Source organism: Limulus polyphemus, unplaced genomic scaffold (genome assembly GCF_000517525.1).
Source record: "Limulus polyphemus unplaced genomic scaffold, Limulus_polyphemus-2.1.2 Scaffold3421, whole genome shotgun sequence".
Lineage (NCBI taxonomy): Eukaryota > Metazoa > Arthropoda > Merostomata > Xiphosura > Limulidae > Limulus > Limulus polyphemus.
This window is the reverse complement of record NW_013669031.1, coordinates 46,856-70,594: the sequence shown is the minus strand read 5'-3', so window position 1 is coordinate 70,594 and position 23,739 is coordinate 46,856. Positions and strand designations below refer to the sequence as shown.

The window sequence follows — 23,739 nt, the reverse complement described above, 5'->3', positions numbered from 1 at the left end:
TATAGTTCTCCACATATACATTATAAATATGCGTAAAGTGAGCCTATATCAATAAAGGAACGATATTCCCACAGTTTTCATATACATATCATGAAAATGATTAAAGTAAGCATAAATCAAATATAGACGTTAAATCTATCACTTAGAGTTCTTTATATATACTTTGTAAATATGAGTAAAGCGAGTCTAGATCAAATATAGAAGATATCACCATTGGATTTTACATACATATCATGAATATGAGAAAAGCAAGTATTAGTTAAATATAGGCGTTGGGCCTATCACCTATAGTTACTCATATGTATAATATAAGTATGAGTAAAGTAAACCTAGATCAAATCTAAACGATATCATCCACGATTTTGATATGCATATCATCAATATCAGCAAAGTAAGCAAAAATTAAGTATAGACGTTAGGCCTATCACCTATAGTCCCTCATATATATTTTAAACATGAGTAAAGTGACTCTAGGTTAAATTTAGATGATATCACCCACGGTTTTTATATACATATCATGAATGTGACTAACGTAAGCATAAAGTAAATATAGACGTTAGGCCTATCACCTATCGTTCTTCACATATACATTATAAATATGAGTAAAGTGAGCCTAGATCAAATATAGTCGATATCACCCACGGTTTTTATATGCATATCTTGAATATGACTAAAGTAAGCATTAAATAAAAATAGTCGTTAAGGCTTTTCACTATAGTTCCTCATATATAAGTCAAAGTAACAGCATGGAGCTAAAATAGGGGTATCTAATTTGAGTAAATAATGTCTACAGTATCTCCAACCAGGATTTGTTACTTTTCTTACGATCCCTATTTGCAGGTTTTAAATTCCCAATTTTTCATTAATTTTGTTATTATTTTAGGTATTGCTTTTCTGATAGAGGGCATAGTGAGAAAATGAAAACATGTGTGACGTTTACATTCAGAGGGAAACTTATTTTTGTAAGTTTTAATATTTGTGATTTGTTTCTAATAATATAAATTAATGAAAGAATATATATAATTTTTATTTTATGACACTTGTTATTGTAAATTCAAATTTTATAATCAAGCACTCTAACAGATACAACGTTTTAGTAATACTGTTATTGTGTGCAATATCAATTATCATTTTTAACCGTATTACTACTAGTTGTAGTAGTACTAGTGTAACTACTCAAAGTTGTAACTCGTTTTCAGAAACTTAATTTGTATATTGTTTTGTTAATGTTACTCTAGTACTATTTGTAAACTAATGCATAACACTCTTGGCTGAGACAGTGATGGTAACAATTGATTTTATTTACATTTAGGCTCAAAAGCAGTACGTGATATCGTATTTGTAATTTAACAAATACTGAAATAGACAATGAAATTGAAGGATTGAAAATTTCAAGTTATCCCTTAAAATTGCACTAAGAAGTCTGAAAATAAACTTAATTTTTTTTTTATAAAATCTAAAATAATTCTGCCAATTGAAATTTCTGGTTCTAGATTTACAAACATGTAGCAAGTTATACTTATACAACTGTTCTGTCAAAAATTATATTTACTTCCAATAAATAAGTTAACTGCAGATGGTTTTTTATTTCCCACATTCCTAAAGTTGAATTAAAAAAATATGTTAAGTTCAGATGGGTCTTTTCTATATTCCTCTTAGTTTGTCCAAGTGTTAGCCTGTTTTATAAAAAATTATATTTTGGCTCACCTGCAGATTTATAGAATTTCAAATTTTTAGAAACATTAGAAAGTAAAAACCTGAAACGAAATAGCTGTTAGGCAGTAGGAAGAAAAATAATGAAGGTAATTAAGAGTAAGAAATTACATCCTGTATATAGTACATATTCCTGTTTTTCACATATAAAAGCTATATGCCTTTAGCTTTTTGTTCATAAATATTTATGTGATCATGCAAGAAATCTTAGCACTATGATTATTATTTACTGATGACAGATTTAGTTGGTGTATTATTCCTTATAAGATTTTGCATTTAAATTTACAAACAATTTTATTTTTTCATCAAGACAGTGTTTTGTTAGTTGTCTCTTTCAAATAAGGCTTTGGTAATTTATAATCATCTTTATAAGAATAGTTAACTAATTTTTGTTTCCTATTTCATCATGCCAGAAACATTAGCTCTTCATCTTGATTTAGTCATACCCAGTGATTTTGAAAATTGCTTTTAGTAGGCTTATTATAAAGATATTGCCAAAACTATTTTTGTAAAAATTATCTTAGCTACTTTACCATTAATACCACTGTTGAGTAAATGATAAACCTTTTTTTTCTGGAATAATGAGTTTTATATATTTTTTTATAAGTAAAAGATTTATATATATATTTTTTTAAACAAATTTATTTTCACCTGGCAGCTCAAAATTTACTTGATTTATTAATACTAGAAATAAATGACTTTATAACACCAAAATGTTTTTATTTAATTAGACACTTAATGTTTTGCTTTACAGCTTCTTCAGAAGCATTCACTAAAACACAATATATCTTCTATACACCAATATGAACTACAGAAATTAAATAATTTACATGATTTAACACAGTATTTTTGTTACTGGATAAATTTGCATAGCAAGTAGCTTTGCTCATAGCCTAGGGATATTGAGTATCATGACATTTTTTCTGTAGTACAAATTAATGAACATGTTTGTTTTTCTTAGAAAAATGTATTTCAGAACTAGTCAAACGTGCATTAAGAAAACATAAACCTTGAAAGAAGTTTTATTAAACAATTTCAACATTCCACAAAAAATCATTTGTTTTTCAGTTTATCCTGGAACTAAACAACACATGTAAAGAATTATCAATTTCATTCCATTTTTGAGAAACACTTCTAACATGAAAACATGACTCTGCATACTCCTAGTTAGAACTATAAAGTTTAAGGTTGTTATTCCATCTCTAACATAGTAGTGTTACTGGGTGATCTTTAGTGACATGCCTTTTTTTCTTCACCATAGATTGAATTATAGGAATGCTGTGGAAGTCTTCTAAATGCAGGTTACAATGAGAACTTTAATCAGAAGCTGGGTTTTTGGACTGTCTAGGCAACTCTCACTGAAAAGGAAAAATCCTGTCTTAAGTCTAATTGCGGGTGTTCTTGTTGGTTTTTTCCTAACGTTGTATTTTCACAATGCCCTTCTCCCAAAAGGAACCACATTTTCATGCTTTATTCATAAACAAGGAAACTTGGTGGTGTACAAGCGAGCCCCACCTGTAGATCTAACTACTTTGACGGAGGATAAGCGATTACTTTTCGTAGGAGTGATGACAGCAGAAAAGTTTCTTGACTCAAGAGCAGTAGCTGTTTATGAGACTTGGGGCAAAACAATCCCAGGAAAAATTGTATTTTTTTCTAGCAGTAATTCGAAGGCATCATCACAGCTTCCATTGGTGACGTTACCAGGAGTTGATGACTCTTACCCTCCACAGAAGAAATCTTTTCTCATGCTTAAGTACATGCATGACCACTTTCTAGATAAATTTGAATGGTTCATGCGGGCAGATGATGATGTTTATGTTCGGACAGACAAGCTTGAAAAATTTTTACGGTCTATCAACAGTAGTAAAGCTCAGTTCATTGGTCAGGCTGGACTTGGGAATAAAGAAGAATTTGGACAACTGAGCCTTGATGACGGTGAAAACTTTTGTATGGGTGGTCCTGGAATGTTAATGAGTAGGGAGACGCTACGACTTTTGGCACCTCATATACGTTATTGTCTTAAACACCTATATTCTACACACGAAGATGTTGAAGTTGGAAGGTGTATACGCAGATTTGTCGGTATACCTTGTACCTGGTCTTATGAGGTTAGTATTCAACCAACTCATTCCAATATTGAATATAACAAATAAATATATACATACACAGCCTTTATCTACTTATATTAATGTCATTTATTTATTGATATTTCATCCATGCTCACTGGTATCAATCCTCAGTCTTGGAAAACATTGACACATTTAACAAGTTTATGAGACCAATGTTGGGGGATTGGGTGGGCTACAGAGGGTGTCATGATTTCTGGTATTCGTGTTAGAACCAAAATAATGTACTCTAATAAAGAACTTGATTTTTTAACCTCAAGAAAACTACATTTTATTGCCAAAAGGTTTCACCTATCAGTAATGTTTTTACAGACCCTTGGAGTTTAGATGGTTGACCAAAGAGTGTTCGTCTTGCACAAAATAGTACAAGTGCTCACTTCAGGTAGATACCACACTTAGACAGGTAGATACCACACTTAGCTATTTTATAATGACAAATAAGCTTTATTAAATCTTCCTCGGTCATGTATATTGACAGAACTCTTGAAAACCATGGAAAAACAGCTTTTTAGAGCTGAGGAACCAGATCTTGTATTGTGCAATGTGTGTAATGGGGGGGGGGGTATGGGTTTTACTCCTTCATACCCTGAAAATAGAGTGAATTTGGGCATGCTGGTGAGCTATTTAGGTTCCTTATAATACAAGGAGTTCAAATCTCTGTTGAAAATTTAAAAAAGGAGAATACTGGAAAGGTTTTCTTGGGAATCAGTCCACCAAAAATGTGTCCCTGACTCACAGACTGCGTGTTAAAGTAACCAGTGAACAGAAAAAGAAAATCAGTATTGTTACCAAAAAATATTGTTACATAGCTGGAAGTACTGTATGATGAAATGTTATAGTTAAAAGTATAAAATAAGCTTTTTAAGTCCATGTTTAGATTTTTTCTGAGACAAAATGTCTTTTCTCAGTGATGAAATGTTATAGTTAAAAGCAGGGCTGAGGGGAGGGGAGCCTGGCCGTGGGATATTCCAAAGCTCACTAGAAAATGCATACCACTTAATGAGCTAAAATGGCTACTGCTTTTTCATGAAGAAAGTTGTCACCTAAATTTATTTTATGAAAATTCGGCAAAAGTTAATAAACAGAATGAATGGGGAGGCAATGACCCCGGGGCTTGGGCTGGCTCTTGACGCCCCTGGTTAAAAGTAGGAACTAAGCTTTTTATGTCCACATTTAGACTTGTTCTTAGACCAAATATCTTCTCTGTTAAGGGTTACAGTGGAATATTTTGTCTCATAATGTCTGTTTTACTAGGTCTCCTAGTGCATCTTTAATACCTGAAGCTCAACCTTTAAAACCTGTTTAACCATCCAAAGAGTCTGTAATAGCAACTTTAACTTATAAAAAATGTATACTTAAAGAAACCGATTTTTTCAATCATCATTTAAAATGTAACATTCAGTTAAATAGAATAATTCATGTGTAACTACTTGAGGGGAGATCATTTATTAGAGCTTAAGGAATTAGTAATTAATATTCTCAGTTACAGTGTAAAAATAATAACTCTGAGTTGTTAGGTAGAAGGGAAGAACTACATTTGAAATATATACCCATATTTGGTTCTATCAGACTTGATCGATTACCGTATAGCATCTCCACGAGAGAGATTTCACTAAAAATAGTGTTTTTTGCAGTAATTTTCAACCTATAATTTGTTAAATTTAGACTACTTTAATAGCCGGTAGTAGCAGACACTGCTGGGAGTCTGATACCATTCAAATTTTAGTGTATGTGAATACGGAAAGTTACAGTTAACTTTGGTTAGTTTTTATAGTTTACTGATTCTTACGTTTTTATTTTTAAGTAAACCTATTTGAATCAGTGTTGTAAACTCGGTTTCTCTCTTCTTCGTTTTTTAATGCAACTGATTTGAACATGTTATTCAAATAAAAAGTTTTCAGTGTCTCAGGGAATTATGAGATTTACATTTAGAAAGGAGTTGACTAGCGATGAGTAACTTAAGACGTACGTAAATTTTATATTCTCTCTAGAGTAACCTCTTATTGGATATATAAAATGATCTAATGATTGAACGTTAAATTGTGGAGACCCCCACCTGGTGGTTAGAGACTCAGCATCTGTTTTCAGTCATTAAAATCAAAGTGCTTCAGTGTTATTTTAAATTATTTACAAGTATCACAGAAAAATGATCAACTATGTAATTGACAAAATGCTTCATGTAAGATGAATTAAGATGCAGACAAAGCTGGGATTAACATGATCTAATTATTTAAACCATTTTTTGTTACTGAAGTGAAACTAGACAAAGATTTCAATGAAATAATTTTGTTTTTTGTGAAAAAGATAAACAGTGTTATTATTTCTGTAGATGCAGAATATTTTCTACCAGAATTTTGCCGGAGAAGAAACTTTCATGGGTCGACTGAAAATGAAAGAAGTCCATAGAGCCATTACACTCCATCCTATCAAACAACCTGCATACTTATATCGACTTCACAGCTATTTCCTTCATTTACAGTCGCAGGAGCTGCGGTATCGGACCTTACTTCTTCACAGAGATATCTTGAACATGAATATGTTATTGGAAACAAATGATTCTTTAACTCTGAATGACACCGGCTTTTGTCATACCAAGCAGCTGGGAGTGAATCCCCATCTAAATAGATATCATCCAAAAAGTCGTGAAGATATATTGGTTTGGGATTTCTTCAGTAAGCACATGTATTCTGCCAATAATCCTAACCCAAAGAGACGGATCGAAGCCTACACACAGACAGCTATAAATGACACTGTAATGGAAATGATGGAAATGATTAATAAGTTTTCAAAACAGCGTGGAAGAGTCATTGAGTTTCAAGATATCCTGTATGGCTATCAAAGAGTGAACCCACTTTATGGAGTAGACTACATTCTTGATCTAATGATGAAATACAAGAAATACAGGGGAAGAAAGATGACTGTCCCAGTGCGTCGTCATGCATATTTACAACAAACATTTTCTCAGCCTGAAATAAGAGAAATTGCTTCATTGTACATTACAGATGAAATGAGGAATGAGGATCCTTCAGAATCTGATATTTCTAGTACCAACTTACTAAACAAAGTTACAGAAATCAATTTTATTCTTCCATTAGCTGGTAGAACTCCAATATTTCAGAGATTTTTATCAAATTTTGAAGAGGTTTGTTTGCAGAACAGAGAAAGAGTAACATTGGCAGTTGTGCTGTTTAGTATGAGTGACGGTGACAGTGTTGACGCTAAGACAGCCTTACAGGGATTACAGATACGATATCCAAAATACTCATTGAGGCTCTTAGAATCTAGTGGTTCGTTCTCACGGGCAATGGCTCTTGAGATTGGTGCTAAACTTTTTCCTTCAGATGCTCTTCTTTTTTTATTGATGTGGATATGTTTTTTGATAGAAACGTTTTAAAGCGTGTTCGTTTAAACACAGTCCAGGGAAAACAAGTGTACTTTCCTATAGTATTCAGTCAGTATAGTCCACAGTTTGTACCAAAGGATTCTAAACCAAGTTTCATTCATGACGAAACGGGTTACTGGCGACAGTTTGGGTATGGGATAGTAAGCTTGTATAATAGTGATCTTTATGCTGTTGGAGGGCTGGATACAACAATTCATGGTTGGGGCAAGGAAGATGTTGATTTGTATTCTAAAGTGGTACACAGTAACATCTCTGTCTTTCGAGCAGCTGACCCAGGGCTTATTCACATTTTTCATGACATACAATGCGATTCTCAACTGCAAGTAACACAATTCCAGATGTGTATTGGTAGCAAGTTATCAAGTTTAGGTTCCCAGGGAAGCTTGGCTCAAAAAATATTCAACAATCCAGAACAATTCCTAGACTAATCCTGATAGTCAAGATTCTCGTGGCCTGTCAAAGAAAGTATCTCATTCTTAATGTTTGAAATTTTCTTTGTATTATATAACACATCATTTTAGTTTATTATTGTTTTTACGTATGTATCTGTTTATGGTCAGTAATGAAAGTTTATAATGTTTTATTTACCTTTATATATATATTGTATTTATTTACACTTTTGCTTTAATTTAGGCAGCAGTGTAGCAAGAAATGAGATATTTAATGATTTTTTGTTCCTAAAATTTTTAGCAATAGTATATCAAGTCTTTTTCCAGTATACTAGCGATCAGTTTTCTTCAACATCATACACTATTTTTGGATCTCTCTCTTATCATTGTTGGAGTGCTTGATGTTTGTAATTCTTGTGTCAGTATATTTTTGTACAACTTGATGTATTTTATATAAGAATAAAATTTGTATAATGCAGATAATTTCTATATTCTAACGTTGTAGGAACTTGTGTCAAATTAATCTCTGAAAAACAAAAGTGATGTCATGATTATCTTTAACACAAAACTCATTTCAAGATAACTGTAAATAATCCAGAAAGACTCGGAATTGATCAGTCAGGCCTCAAAAATCTTTTGAGTAGTTCTTTGTATATCCATTGGATCTTAGATCGCTTACCAAAGCTTCAAATGTATCTACTTACACACTGTTGTTCATAAACATAGTAATTTGCAGTATCAGGAAAACAATGCAAGTTATTAATATTTGCTTGAGTTGTATATCAGATTGGTTATCCAATAGAATTTTTAGATAACACCTATTATATATAGGCCCAAGAAAACGTTATAAGTAAATCAATCAACTTAGATATTTTAGTTATATCAATCATTTGTTAAGTGCCAGTGAATACGTGAAAAATTTAATCCTCCAGTGATCTCTATTGGTTTTTGCATCTGTATATTATAGTGGTGTAAAATTCAAAGGATTATAGCAACAACATATTTTTTTAAGCCTAACAAACGTAGATTGCAGACTTATAATATTTCATTGTAGAGGTGTAAAAATATCCAAATTTTTAGGCCTAACAAAAGTGAAGTGCATGTTATTTATTTTCTCAATTTCTTAAGTTAGTCTGTTACCGATTTTCAATGAGAGGTGCATAAAAATAGACATCGGAGAAATGTGTGTCCTACAGCACTGCCAAAGAGGACTTTCACTGAGTACCAACACTCGTCAGTTGGGTTGGATCTGTAGCAACTGAAGAATACTTAAAAATCTGTGGAATATGTATTTCACATAATACCAACAATTATAATTCAATTATTGTTTCTGAGGAATTAAAGTTGCCCACAAAAATAAAGGCCAAAGTCTGTTGTATAACTGTGCCTAATTTATTTCCGCAACTTCTCTACATGTCTAGTCATCCTCCGTTATGCAAGATACAATATTATTTGTAAAGCAACATAAAGAGAAACTGAGAGTTACGAGTACGAGCTCCACTCTATGCAATTGTGGGCTAAATGGTTGGGTCAGATACTCCTATGGTTCAGGTATAGCCATCCCTAATTTTGAACCAACTGACCAGAAGGAAGGCACCAAGTGAGCAGAATTTGCTTATGTAAGGGCTTTGTCCAGCTGTTTGATCTAAATAAAATAATTGACTGTTACTTTCAGGACATGCCCACGGCTATCATAACTTGAACTTTTGATCCACAGTCCAGCACTGTAACCACTAAGCCACACCTGGCCTGCAATATAAGGAGATCTTATTTCTTATCTAATAAATATTCCATTACTTTAACAGTTTGATAAGTTGTGGTTTGACTGTGGGTTATGGAAAAACTTTTTTTTAATTATTTGTAAACCATCCAGTGGAATAGTTAGCTCAAGGAAAACAAAATTGATGAAAACCGAATAAATACAGCACTAATGTTCTAAAACTTAGTCTTCCTTTAAAACAGTTATAAATTATTGAAAATGATTCTAAGATTTAATTTTTTATTAATATGCCAACTTGTGAATAAGGCCTGCATAATTTTATAATAAATAATTTATTCTCATGATTTACATTTCCACTGCTCAAAATCAATACATCTGATAATTATCTACATGTTTATCAACTTAAAATCTAAATTTAAAAATCGCATAACTCCAGTACATGTGTTTACATTTTAAATAAAAATCAAACAGTTGGTACTCACAATTCTGAAGGTAAAATTGAATACAATAGGTCTAAAAATCAATAACTGTATATTATAAAAAACTTCATTTTTGATTAATCTTAACTAACATCAAATCAGCACTTATTTTAACTGTTTCTAAATTTTACTTAATAGATTTTTGAGCTGGTAAACACAGGGTTTTGATCAGATGTCACAGAAAGGTTGACACTTAAAAAAAGAGCATTTTTTAGGTTTTCCCAAAGTTTTAAAACAATAAAAAAATTAGGATTATTAGCATTTTGTCCAAATATTTGAATATATTAATTAAACATCCTCGATGTTATCTAAAGAATTGATGAAATTAACCACTAAAAGGTAAGACACTTTTAGTATCATTAGCTAACTTGCACCTAGTTTATTCGTTTAAAAGGTTTTTCTGTGTATAAGTATCTCATTAGGATCATAATGTTTCTTTTTAAAAACTTATTACAAATAAAGAGCAAAGCTGAAAGACAAAGAAGACATTACAAGAAAAAACTAAAGAAGAACCATCTATAATGAAGAGTGGCAGTAAAATTATTTAAAATCTATTTTTTCAACCAATTTATATATATATTAGCCGAATATTTTTTTGTAACGTTTGTTAGACAAAGATATTCAATGGTGTAATATTTATATTTATGTGCACATTTTTATGTAAAGTGCTATCAAAGTATTGAATATTCATTTTAATTATATGAAGAATAAGTAGGTGTACTCACAGAAAAAGTATAAAAAATATATCAAAGGAAAAATAAATTAATAATCACAAATAATGTGTATCCATTTCGACTTCTAAAATAAAAATATTTGGATGTAGTCACTAAGACTAGAAAATATAATTTTTTTCTGCTTTATTGTATTATCATTTAAAGTTACACTTTTATGGCCAAGTAATACATTTCTTATTATACAATCAATATTCACATATTGTTATTACCAACATTACTTCAGGAAAACGTGTTAACAGACACATAAAAACTGTTCACATCAGAATTATAAGTTGCGACACGTTTTTATAGATGCTACAAAATACTTCTATCTCTCTGGCATCAACAGTGAAAAAGCCTTTAAACACATTGCTGGAATGTTCATTCTTATTTTCTTTGCGAGAAACAGGAAAATAGACATTTTAATCACGCTAAGAAGTTTCAATCAATTTACAAATGAAAACCTCACTAGGCTGATCACAATCATGAATCACCACTAAAAAAAATGTTATTACAATGCACAAGCAGTGAAAATTTCAATTTTCTCCTCAATAATATCAATACAAAAAGTGATACATTGTAAGTGAGGCACGTTTAAGTACACTAAATGTGTTTTAATTTCATGTTATTTAAATAGTTTACTACAAAACCTCCACATAATTTCCAGGAAAAAGTCCCTCTTTTCCTTTCAGCTTACCTAACCACCATCCAGAGGGATCTAAAGAAGCACAAGTTGATCAAAAGTCAGAATAATTTCATGATTATCATTTCTCACAATTTATAAACCTTAATTCATAAACATTTAGATCGACTTTCATATGGTTCAACAACTCAATGAAAATATTCTGGTTAAAAATTTTTAAAATATGTTTACAAAGTTGAATTAAGTTTTGAAAATATGACAGAATTTAAAAAGACATGATATAGTTATTTTAGTGCTTTTCAAACTCCGTACAAAAAAGAAAAAAAAAGTCTCTATACCAACATATTATTTTAGGTGCGTGTCATATCCACTGTTGGACTTTTTTCAAAATGAGTGTGATTTATTCTTATTATAAATTGGAAAATAAAATTTAAATACAACATTTATTAGTGCCAAGCTACACAACAGGCTATCTCCACCATGGGGAATCAAATCTCAGGTTTTAGTGTTGTATGTCCGTAAACTTACCGCTGACCCACCAAGGGACTATTGCAATAGGAAGGATCATAAATGTTGGAGAAACAAACTCTTCAAAAAGTTGAATTTTGAAGTTCAACATCAAGAAAACTTGGAATTTGTTTTCCATTATATATATGATTTCTAAAAATATATGTTCCTATCCTCTGACTACCCTGTGCTGAAACTACAGTGAATCAGCCTTTTATTACTAAGAATTGAAGTTACAGTTTGACATGTACACTATCCCACCAAAAGTTATGGGACACATCTCTGATTGCAGGAAAATGGGTGTGACAATGAAATATGATAATAGTTTGGCCTATAAAGGTGATCAGTGGTTCATTTGTAAGTCATTTTAAACTTTTACGGTGAACGATAAGCTAACAGAGTTTCAGGGGGGGGGAAAGGATAATTAGATGTCATTTAGGGAAAATGTCTGTATGTGATAATGCACAATAATTAAACATTCCCAGGTTGACAATTGGCAACATGCTGAAGATATGGCAGTCCACAGGTGACAATGAGCCCAAGAAACAACAAGGTAGGCGTAAAATACTGACTTACAAGAGCCGACACGCCTTGAGATGGCTGATTACCTCATCTCACAATCAGATCCTATAGAATCTGTGTTTGGAGATGCGAGCAGCCACAGGCAATCTTATGAGTGTTTTCACGACACATCGGGAGCTGTATGCTAAAAACAAATATACACTGTTGATTGGCATGGGGCAAGGAACACCGAACCTGGATCAATGTAATTTGGTCCTGTGGAATGACGAGTCACACTACATGCTCTTCCAGTCTGGTGGACGTGTTTGGGTATAAAGAATGCCTGGAAAACGCTTATTACCTGAATGTGTTGTCCCAACAGTGAAGTTTGGAGGTGGCGGTATCATAGTCTGGGGGCTTCTCGTGGTATGGACTAGGTCCACTGGTCGCAGCTCATCGATCAATGAATGCCGAGTCCTACACTGATGCTCTGAACAATTCTGTGTGTCCTACATTGTGGCAGTTTTATGGTACCTTCCAACATGATAATGCTCAATGTCACAAAGCAAGGATTGTGAACTTGTGGTTTGAAGAGAATAACATCGGAACATTGCCAGCACATAGCCCCGACCTCAACTCAATAGAACATCTTTGGGATAAACTGGAATGCAGAATTAGACGGCCCCCCCCTTCAGTAGTGGAGCTTACTAATGTTTTAAAGGATGAGTGAAGCACAATACCACCAACTTTCTACCAGAAATTAGTAGACAGTTTTCCATGACGCATTGAAACAGTCATTACGGCCAAAGGCGGGCTAACACGCTATTAATTTCTTGGAATAAAGACATGTTTTATTCATAACTACCCATGTCCCATGACTTTTGGTAGGATAGTGTACCTATAATGTCTAAATATATAAAATCAAAGCTAGTATTAAAATGTATTCATCATATTTATGATTTGAAGAAGCTGGGCTTTTAAAAATTAAACTTTTCATCCAAAATTTATAAAATTAAATTGGTGGGATTAATTATTTATTAATTAATCAGTTTATTAAGTATTAGTTGCTATAAGAATAATGTTACCACATGATTATTGATATATATATATAAATTTTAAAACAGAGAACACTTATTTCTTGAAATAAACTAGAAGATAACATCCAGCTATCTTATCATTTGCAAGTCAAGTCACAATTAATGCTCATTAAAATAGTTGTGTAACTTATTAGCTCAAAGACCTCTTTACCCAGAAAAACTGCTTTCAAATTACCATATTACCTCTAGTTCTGTAAGTAGACGAGTGGTATTTATTCACTTTAACCTCACCTTGTTTTACAATGCTGATCAAAACTCCAGCCTCAAAGGAAAGTTCATCAGTGTCTTGTGCATCATAAGCATACAGTGCCCTACACTGTGGCAAAGCAGGTTTAGGTTTTGTTGGTGGCTTAGGTTTTCCTCCACCTGGTGGAGGTTTGTTTTCTCTCATACTCTGTCTCTTAATCCTAAAAAGAAAAAATAAATAATTTACCAAAAAAAATGTTTTTATCACATTTTTTAGGCGAATAAATTAAAATATATTTGAAATATTTCTTGGATACACTCTTCTAAACATCAAGGCACACCCACAGTCAATTTTATTATTAAAGCTTTCTGGAGTATAATAGAATCATAACATAATATTAAAGAGCAACAAGGGACCTTTTGGTCCAGCTATGCCATTCTATTCACTGAATTAAACTCAAAATCAGCCCTTATTATTCAAACGGTCATCAAGCTTTCCCTTAAACTCCCGTAAATTAACTGCATGTACCACATTTGAAGGCAACCCATTCCAAAGACCAATCACCCTGTTAGAAAAATAAAACTGTCTTAGCTGAAGATGACTCCTACCTTGCCAAAATTTACGTTTGTGGCCCGTAGTCCTACTGTTTTTACCATTAAATACAATAACAGGATGATGCACTATCAATTCCTTAAAGAGAAAACAAGTTAAGAGATCTTAACCTATCCTCGTATGACAACCTTCCCATCCCAGGTATCATCATATTAGCCCTACTCTGAACCCTTTCCAAGGTAAGGAGTCCAATACTCCAAATGTGGCCTAACTAATGATCTATCAACTGATTCAAAATATGAAAATATGTATCATACAACATAATGTTTTATAATGATGGTGTTACTATTATCAAATAAACATGTAAAACCCAGTATTGTTTTTAATTAAAATTTGTTATTACTATTGATGATTTTTAAAATTTTAGTTTGTCTAACTATTTAATATTTCATGCACTATTTAAGTTCACGCAGCATACTAGGTATAGTGTTTCTTAATTTCACTAAGAATATTGCAACACAGTGTTAATGTAACTAAAAATATGAGTAGAAGTATTCAACAATGTGACATTTAGTGAAGAAATCAAACACCTAAAAAATAAAACATTAGAACTACTACAACAAACTTCCATCTTTTACAGTTACAAAACATCATATTAATGAAAAAACAAAAAGCTTTCTTGTCAAATTCTTGGGAATTATATTGAGATATTTATAAATTTTCAAAAGCTGAGTAATGTATACCACTTCTCGATGACAAGTTCTAATATTTTTTACTTAATCTTTCATGCCTACAGTTGTGAAGCCAAAAATAAACTTTGATTAAATTACATACCTTGAAATTCCAGCATCTGGTAAACCTTGCTGGATACCTTGGTTTTCTTTAGAGACACTTGTCTGTCTTGATATAACAGCTTGATTCAATCGGTGAGCAATCTGTTGTGTAAATCCTTCGGGTAAAAAAGGCGCTGTATTGGAGTTACGCTTGGTGTTTGTACTTCGTACTTTTCCTTCAGCACCAGTAGAGGGAACTGTAAGTAAATATAAAAGTAACTTAAGAAATTATAACTAAACACCTTTGAATAATTCAGAAATGTCATCACTGTGATACTAGATAAGTTATAAAAATTTTCATACCTTTAATTTTCACCTAAAAAAAATAAAACTAAAGTTCCTATAATGTATTTTGTGGAAGTTGTTGAGTATATACAAAAATAAAATTGGCTATTACATTTTCAATTATGATAAGAAATACATTTCATTGAAAACAATTCTCATGTTAAAAAAACAAAAACAAATAATTATCGTTATGTTAATTTCTCTTCTAAATCTTTTATTTATTTAGGCCTACTCAGATAATATGTATGTGTGTGATATACATCAACTTTTTGTTCAACCACTAGCTGGTACTAGTAGAATCTTGATGTACATAAGCTATTAGTGCAAGTGCTTTCTTAGTTTAGAAACACTTTTATTTCATTAAAAAAAAGTTACAAATATCCGTCTACTAATAGTTTCCCTAGTTTGTGATGTTAGTGTTTAAAGGTTTAATTTTATTGTTGAATTATTTTATCTATGTTACTTATTTTAGCTGATATCTGCACATTTTGTTCTTTTTAAAATTACTAAACCTGAAAATTATTTTTAGTCCAACAGTATTAATTTATCAAAATGGTGAATGATAAGATTAATTCAATTGTAAGCACTGCTCATGAGCAAAAGAATAAGACATGAAAGAGTAGCTTATTTTATGTTAGGGGAGAACTTTTAAACTACCCTCAAAAATGGAGCATGAAGATTTACAGGAATTATTATTATTATTACCATGCATAGCTGATGTTCTTTCTTCCTCAGGAACAGGAGGTGGTGGAAAATTAGGAGGCGGAGGAGCTCGTCTAATGTGTTGATATGTAGGCATCGTGTGTTTTGGTGGCTGTACATTAAGTGGACCTCTTGCTGAAGATTTAAACTGGTTTAAGTTATGGTCTACTGACTGCCGAAGTCCTGGCCCTAATGAGTAAGATGGCCAAGAATTATTAGAATTTGACAGTGACTGTCTGTCAGTCTGTTTGTTAAAAAAACTCCAACATGTTACAAAAGAAGTACAAAGCAAGGCAGAACTGAAAATAGAAATAACCCTGAGTACATATATTACATCAAAAAATACATATATATATATTCTTTTATAAACTGAAAAACATCACAATGAAATATGTTAAGTATAATTCACAGTAGACTAAACATTCCAGAGACTTTGGCTATGAATCTTATCATATACTGTATTGTTTGTTTGTTTTGGATAGTTGTGAAAAGCTACTCAAGGGCTATCTGGGTTAACAATTGATCATAATTTTGAACTGATAGACTAAAAGAATGCAGCTAGTCAACATCTCCCACTGTTGACTTGGGGTACTTAAATGGAATAGTGGGATTTAACTTTCACTCTTATAATACTCCCATGGCATAATTTTGAACCCTTGAACTTACAGTTTGGCAGGCTGACCAATAAGCCATGCCCTGCTATGCACTGAACAGACATAAAACTTATCAAAATAGAAAGTGTTAAGTAAAGTTCACAGTAGACACAATGGGATATATAAAGAATTTCTTGGGTTTTGGCCATGAAGTTTCTGATGTCCACAAAATGTTAAGAAACAACCATTATACATCATGAATGTTTATTTCACCATTTAATAACCACAGTTTTTATCTTGTGGAATTTGAGTTTGTCTCTTCATTGTTGTGACCCAGCAAACTTTAAAATCAAATTGTCTAAAGAATTTCTCACGATGGCATAAAAAAAATCAGGAAGGTTCTCTAACTTAAAAAACAATCCTTCTCAAAAACAATTTAATAAAAAAAATGCAACTTTGTGCTATGAATTGTCACAAGGAAAAATACTTTTTACTATAAAATACAAGATGAAATTAGTGGAAGACCCCACCCTTGCATATACCGAAGTTAATTGTACTTTATAAAAATAATGTCCCAAATCTTATGCTGTTCTGAGAACTACTCGTTCCATTATTGATTGAGCTTAATCCGATGACCACTGTTCAACAACATAATTTCATTGAACAAACTTCTGCAAAGCATGACGAGGTCTGTCTTAGACCAAATATCTTGGTAAACTTTAAACAGATTTTTCATAGTATATAATCATTGACTGCCAAGGACACGTATAAGTAACCAAGTGTTCTTTGGAGCTGCAATGGATGACTTTACGAACATATTTGGTCAAGTGAAATAACTGAGATTCCAATTTCTTCACCCACATTTATCACAGAATCAGCTGATAATTTTGAGATGTGGCTGAAAGCTTGAGAGTTTTTGTCTATTTCATAAACTAATTTAACATTTCATTAACTGTAGAAGATGAGCCCGATTTCACCACAAGGGGGGGTTGGAAGATTCTCTTTGATAACCAGAGTTTTCACTTAGCAGATGAAGGTGTAGCTTTCTATTTTTATAGAGAACACTGAAAGCTCCCTTCCTTAAAAGTTCTTTCCTTTGGCTCTATACTATTTCATTTTATGAATACTTATCATATCTTTAAACCATGAGTCTACCTGTGGTGCTACTGAGTAGCCAATAATTTTCTGTTAAATATGTTCAGGTGTTACAAACTGCCTCTGGTGTATTGGCTCACTTTCTTCAGCAAGATATCACTGCATTAGCATAAATAAATTATTCATATAAAATGATATTAACCTCCTGTATCTACTATCCTGTCTATTAGTAGATTCTACAGAATATCTCATTATTAACTGAAGGTCCAACTGTTACATATATACTGATAACTACAGTGAAATTTTTTTTTTTTTAACTGTACTCTTTCCCCACAGCAACAGCAAGTGTCTCAATAGTAATTGAAAATAGTAATCATAGCTTCGTAATTTTATATTTGATTCATATGAACACATAAAAAAATATCGTATTGAGAAAAGTTATGACTTACGTGTATCTTTTGCTAATCCAGGACCAATATAAACCAAAAGGATTTTCCCAGTGGGCCTCATCACCATAAAATCTCCTTGACCCGCTGAAACTTTAACTTGCTTTGTTGCTCCTCCTCCAAATCCCTCCTTTTTGACACGGAACTGCATGCTATCACATACAGAAAACAGAGGCTGTACAATGAGTTCCTAATCTTACAAGATGAATATCGACACAGAACTGCATGCTATCACATACAGAAAACAGAGGCTGTACAATGAGTTCCTAATCTTACAAGATGAATATCGACACAGAACTGCATGCTATCACATACAGAAAACAGAAGCTGTACAATGAGTTCCTAATCTTACAAGATGAATATCAACACAGAACTGCATGCTATCACATACAGAAAACAGAGGCTGTACAATGAGTTCCTAATCTTACAAGATGAATATCGACACGGAACTGCATGCTATCACATACAGAAAACAGAGGCTGTACAATGAGTTTCTAATCTTACAAGATGAATAAAAACAGGATAGGCACCCATTACAACATAAACTACCAAATATTTTATAAAAGCATTAGGTACATGCAGATATACACTGTAACTTTACGATCCCCACAGTTCCCTGAAACTAACGTACCGTGTTTCCAAAGTAGGTATAAATTCTATTTATGTGGTGAAAGTGTTTCTGTATTTGAAGTTTGTTCTGAGTTTTTAATACCAATGAAAATTATAAGAACTGTAAAAACCTATATGGAAAACAATGCAAGGAGAACATGATAAAAAACGCATAGAAAAATAACTGTTTACATATATACTTCAAAACTTAATTCAAAAATGTGCAAATACAAATCATGCCAAAAGAAAAGCAAAACAAAAACCTATTTCGTCATGAATAGTATATAACTTTTTATTAACTTTTGTGAATGGAAAATATTTCTTCTCACATCTATTAAATATAAACTCAATGCCTTAGACATTTCTTTCTACAAACCTGACCTTACATATCACCTGTTCCAAAAAAAATTTACTAGCTCAAAAATTTGTAATAACCATATGGAGTTATATACCTCACATGCCATATGGAGTTATACACCTCACATGCCATATGGAGTTATACACCTCACATGCCATATGGAGTTATATACCTCACATGCCATATGGAGTTATATATCTCACATGCCATATGGAGTTATATACCTCACATGCCATATGGAGTTATATACCTCACATGCCATATGGAGTTATATATCTCACATGCCATATGGAGTTATACACCTCACATGCCATATGGAGTTATACACCTCACTTGGCATATGGAGTTATATACCTCACATGCCATATGCAGTTATACATCTCACATGCCATATGGAGTTATACACCTCACATGCCATATGGAGTTATACACCTCATGTGCCATATGGAGTTATACACCTCATGTGCCATATGGAGTTATATATCTCACATGCCATATGGAGTTATATACCTCACATGCCATATGGAGTTATACACCTCACATGCCATATGGAGTTATATATCTCACATGCCATATGGAGTTATACACCTCACATGCCATATGGAGTTATACACCTCACATGCCATATGGAGTTATATACCTCACATGCCATATGGAGTTATACACCTCACATGCCATATGGAGTTATATATCTCACATGCCATATGGAGTTATATACCCCACATGCCATATGGAGTTATACACCTCACATGTCATATGGAGTTATATACCTCACATGCCATATGGAGTTGTATACCTCACATGCCATATGCAGTTATACACCTCACATGATGGATTTTGGTATTTGTTTCGAGACTTTTTCTCTTTGTGTGTTTTTGGATTACATTTTAAAATATTTACACTTCATTGTTTTGTGGTTGTTGATAAGTTTTGCTGACTTACACGTGTTAGGTTCTCATTACGTAATTATATATTTATTACTATTATATGTCTGTGTGTATATATATATGTGTGTGTGTGTGTGGTATACATATATATGTATATGTATGTATGTATGTATGTGTGTGTGTGGTATACATATATGTGTGTGTGTGTGTTGTATATATATATATATATATGTATACAAATAAATAAAAAATAATAGATTGCTTTAGCGACCAATTTCTATATTTTGGAGAATAAACATTTCATGTTATTAACTCACTTAGTAAACATACACATATAAAGTTCCATATAAAAAACATTTAAAATCACGATATCAGACTTGTTCCTTTTAAACACCTTAGTTGTAATTCTCACCTGTCAGAAAAGTTCAGAGGTAAAGCTTTCTCGAACTTCTTGTGAAAGGCTTTGTCAAGCATAGTCAACAGTTCTGTTTTAAACATACATTCTAGGAGACTGTCATAGTCATTTTTCACCTGAATAACTAACAGATCATCTTGACGTGTGCTGCAAAAGGGAGTGCCACATAATCACTTACCGGTGTATAAAACAAACTTTTCGCTAGCAATTCCTATCCTAAGTAGTTTCATAAAACAACTACCTGTGATGTAAAAACTGAATTACAATAACAGAATGCATTTTTGTTTTGCTAGTGTTCCCTATAAAAACATTTTCTTGAGTGAGCAAAAAAATTATCTAGAAACAACTAGCTCAGAAAGATTCATCTTTTCTTTTAAGGTCTTTTATTTTATTTAAACAATTTTAATTTAACGAAGAAGTCATGTGGTATGTTCTTTCAAATAAAACTGCAGTGCAAGAAACGATTAATAGTTAAAGTTGTGAAAAAAACAAAACAAACACCATACATTACTAAAGCACACAGTAACGTACCGTAATTAGCATACACGTAAGTTGATCAATACCTTCCTGTCTTTATTAAGTTGTAAACTCTGTTCATGAATAGTTAAAATGAATCATTTAACTTCAACACATTTTAATCTTTATAATGTCTTTTTTTTTAATAGTGACACAGAGTTAATGGAAAATTTTATGTTCAAAGGGAAAAAAATTTACAACAGTCAAAGTTTGAGCAAAATTAACTTTTTTAGAACTTTATAAGATTTACATTAAATTAACGTATGTACACACAGAAAATGAAACAGAAAATAAGTACCTAACTGCTATCTGACTGATATTTTCAAGTTCTATTTTTCTTTTAATCACTTCTTTCACAAGCCCCTTCTCAGGTCCATTTTTAACCTAACATGAAAGAAGTTAACAATCTTTCACTTTATGCAAAATAACAATAAATCTTTATGGATTTAAACATAAGAAAAGTGATAAATTCATTAAATTGTTAGAAAAATCACCAATAACAACATTATCATAATGATAACAGAATGAAGTTCAAATTATATAAAACAAACAAGAAAATAACACATTTTTGGAAGACTGACATCTTTTTCTTATATTATTTGCAAATTTAACCTTTGTGAAAGTTGGATGAACACATTTCTACAACAGCGATTTACAGATTTTTGTGATATTACACACTTTTCACATTTCAAAGACTTGTTTCCTTTTATATTTGATACACCCATAGTTATTACCTATTTCCAGAACAATTAAAATATTCTTTTAACAAAAATGTTTTTCGTATGTTTTTGCAGTTGCTACCCTAGAACCAAAATAACTAAAATCATTATGTATATTTTGTGAATATTTTAAGACTTTCAGTACGAATACACAAAGGTATCAAAATGATTAATATGAGCAAAATATTTTCTTGCTCTTTATCGATTCTCTAAAGTAGTTTGCCTTATATTACTGGTTAAATGAAAAAATATTAATAACATAAAATGAAACTGAAACCAAATTCCTTTCTTTAATCATTGTAACATAAAATATATTGATTAATATTTTTACATACAATCTTACAGTTTCAGGGCCGTATTCACAGTAAGTGACTGAACAGTGCACTTTACAAAATGGAATTAAAAAAGAAAAATATCTGTATTTACAAAAATATATGTAACATGAGCTAAACACAACATTTTCACTAGTATTCTGTGGACTATGAAATTTACTATTAGCTTCAATTACATTTCACTAAAAGTGACACAAGTTTAAAAGTGACACAAGTTTACTCTTACAAAACCAGTTAATTTAATCCAAATGAGATTAAAATAAAAGTTATACCAACCTTTTCTCTTCCAATAAGGTAAAGACACTTTTGTGTTAGCACCAAATCTCGTTTTGTGATCTAAAAAAATTTCAAACCACAATTATTTTTAGCAGCTTCATCTGTGTTTAATCTTCAGTTACAGTTTAACTTTAGCAAGTTAACAATGAGGTGAAAATTAACAGCCATGTATTATACCATAATGCTAATATATGTTGTCAAACCCATCATAATATTCTTACATTCAAAGATAACTCAAAGACAATCTCTTTGTTGTACTTCTAAACATCAGTGTATTTCTATTGTGGTACATAAATCAGACCACTCTAGTCACTTTCATTATTTCGTTTACCACGTTGAAAATTTTTTATTATAATGTTTGTTAACAAAAATACTAACAAACTGAAGAAAAGGGATGAACATTGATGTTAAACGAATATGCATCCTCATTCATCCTGATTTTTTTTTTGTGATTTCTACATCTTTTAGTCTCAAAACTACGTGTTGTGGTCTTTCTTCTATGTGTTGTGTTATGCCGTTTTGTGAAAAATATGTACATGATGGAGAAAAATGGATATCATTTTCGGATTCAGCGTACTGTAGAACATGTAAAAATTTCAAGACAATAAAACCATCGCAGGCTTGTGTTATTAACTGTTTTCTAAAAAATAACAAATAAAAATATCTATAAGTAACACATAAAACAAGGAAATTATCTTGGAACTTTAGTTTTTAATACACAATAATATCAGTGAGTTTAACCAATAACGTATAAGATATCAGTGGGTTTAACCAACAACGTATAAGATATCAGTGGGTTTAACCAATAACGTATAAGATATCAGTGGGTTTAACCAATAACGTATAAGATGTCAGTGGGTTTAACCAATAACGTATAAGATATCAGTGGGTTTAACCAATAACGTATAAGATATCATAAGCTTACAGCCATTGAAAATCATGCGACTTTACAGGAAACACTTTTTTTGTTTTTCTTATCTGCCACAAGGTGATGTACAGGTAAGCTCAGAGGCACTAGAATATGACAGACTTGAATGATTAGAGGTAGAGTTTTAATTCAAGTTAATCATCTTTCTTATAAAGAGATATTCATTTATTTTGTGACATCTCTGTTATAGAAACTGACTGCAATGGATCACAAACACTGTTTATCTTGAGCCACTCTTGTGTACTATGAAATCTTCAGGCCCATCTTCTGTTAGATACCATCCTCAAATTTCTTTACTTGTTGTTCGTTTGATCTCTTTTCTTTCACGATTTCTGTATCTGTTTTTAAGTGTCCAAAATATACTGTTTTCCCTTCCTTTGTAGTGTCCTTGAGTTCTCCTTTTATATTTAGTTTCATAAAATCTATTCAGACATTTTTTTGAATGTCCACAGTATTCTTCCAAATATTTGGAATATCCACATTTAAAATGCTTACAGTTCATTCATACTCTGATTGATTGTCCAAGTCTATGTCCGATACAACAGTTTTGACCAAGCACTGGAGAGTATAAAAGTGCACTCTGTTGTTAATATTAATTACTGTAACAAGAAAGATAAATATATTGTCTCTACTGCATATATTTATGTATATTATACAATATATTTATGTACATTATACAATATATTTATGTACATTATACAATATATTTATG

General features: G+C 31.8%; 2 protein-coding genes across 2 annotated transcripts in view; one reads left to right on the top strand and one right to left on the bottom strand.

Moving 5' to 3' along the window:
- The first annotated feature begins 905 nt into the window (after window positions 1-905).
- Window positions 906-8,108, top strand: LOC106469315 (chondroitin sulfate synthase 1-like). Its single transcript, XM_013929805.2, is given in 4 exon segments — window positions 906-962; window positions 2,975-3,824; window positions 6,172-7,194; window positions 7,197-8,108. Coding segments are annotated over 3 exon segments (2,316 nt in total). The 5' UTR covers window positions 906-962; window positions 2,975-3,008; the 3' UTR covers window positions 7,674-8,108.
- A 1,562-nt stretch (window positions 8,109-9,670) lies between these two features.
- LOC106469314 (unconventional myosin-Ie-like) overlaps window positions 9,671-23,739 on the bottom strand; it is a 59,300-nt gene continuing 45,231 nt past the window's right edge. The window contains exons 19-26 of the mRNA XM_022397801.1: window positions 22,100-22,159; window positions 21,071-21,156; window positions 20,254-20,403; window positions 17,991-18,139; window positions 15,857-16,042; window positions 14,868-15,063; window positions 13,526-13,701; window positions 9,671-11,264 (exon numbers count right to left, since the gene is read on the bottom strand). Of these exons, the coding sequence (XP_022253509.1) occupies window positions 11,188-11,264; window positions 13,526-13,701; window positions 14,868-15,063; window positions 15,857-16,042; window positions 17,991-18,139; window positions 20,254-20,403; window positions 21,071-21,156; window positions 22,100-22,159 (1,080 nt within the window). The 3' untranslated portion in view covers window positions 9,671-11,187. The remainder of the gene's footprint in view (window positions 11,265-13,525; window positions 13,702-14,867; window positions 15,064-15,856; window positions 16,043-17,990; window positions 18,140-20,253; window positions 20,404-21,070; window positions 21,157-22,099; window positions 22,160-23,739) is intronic.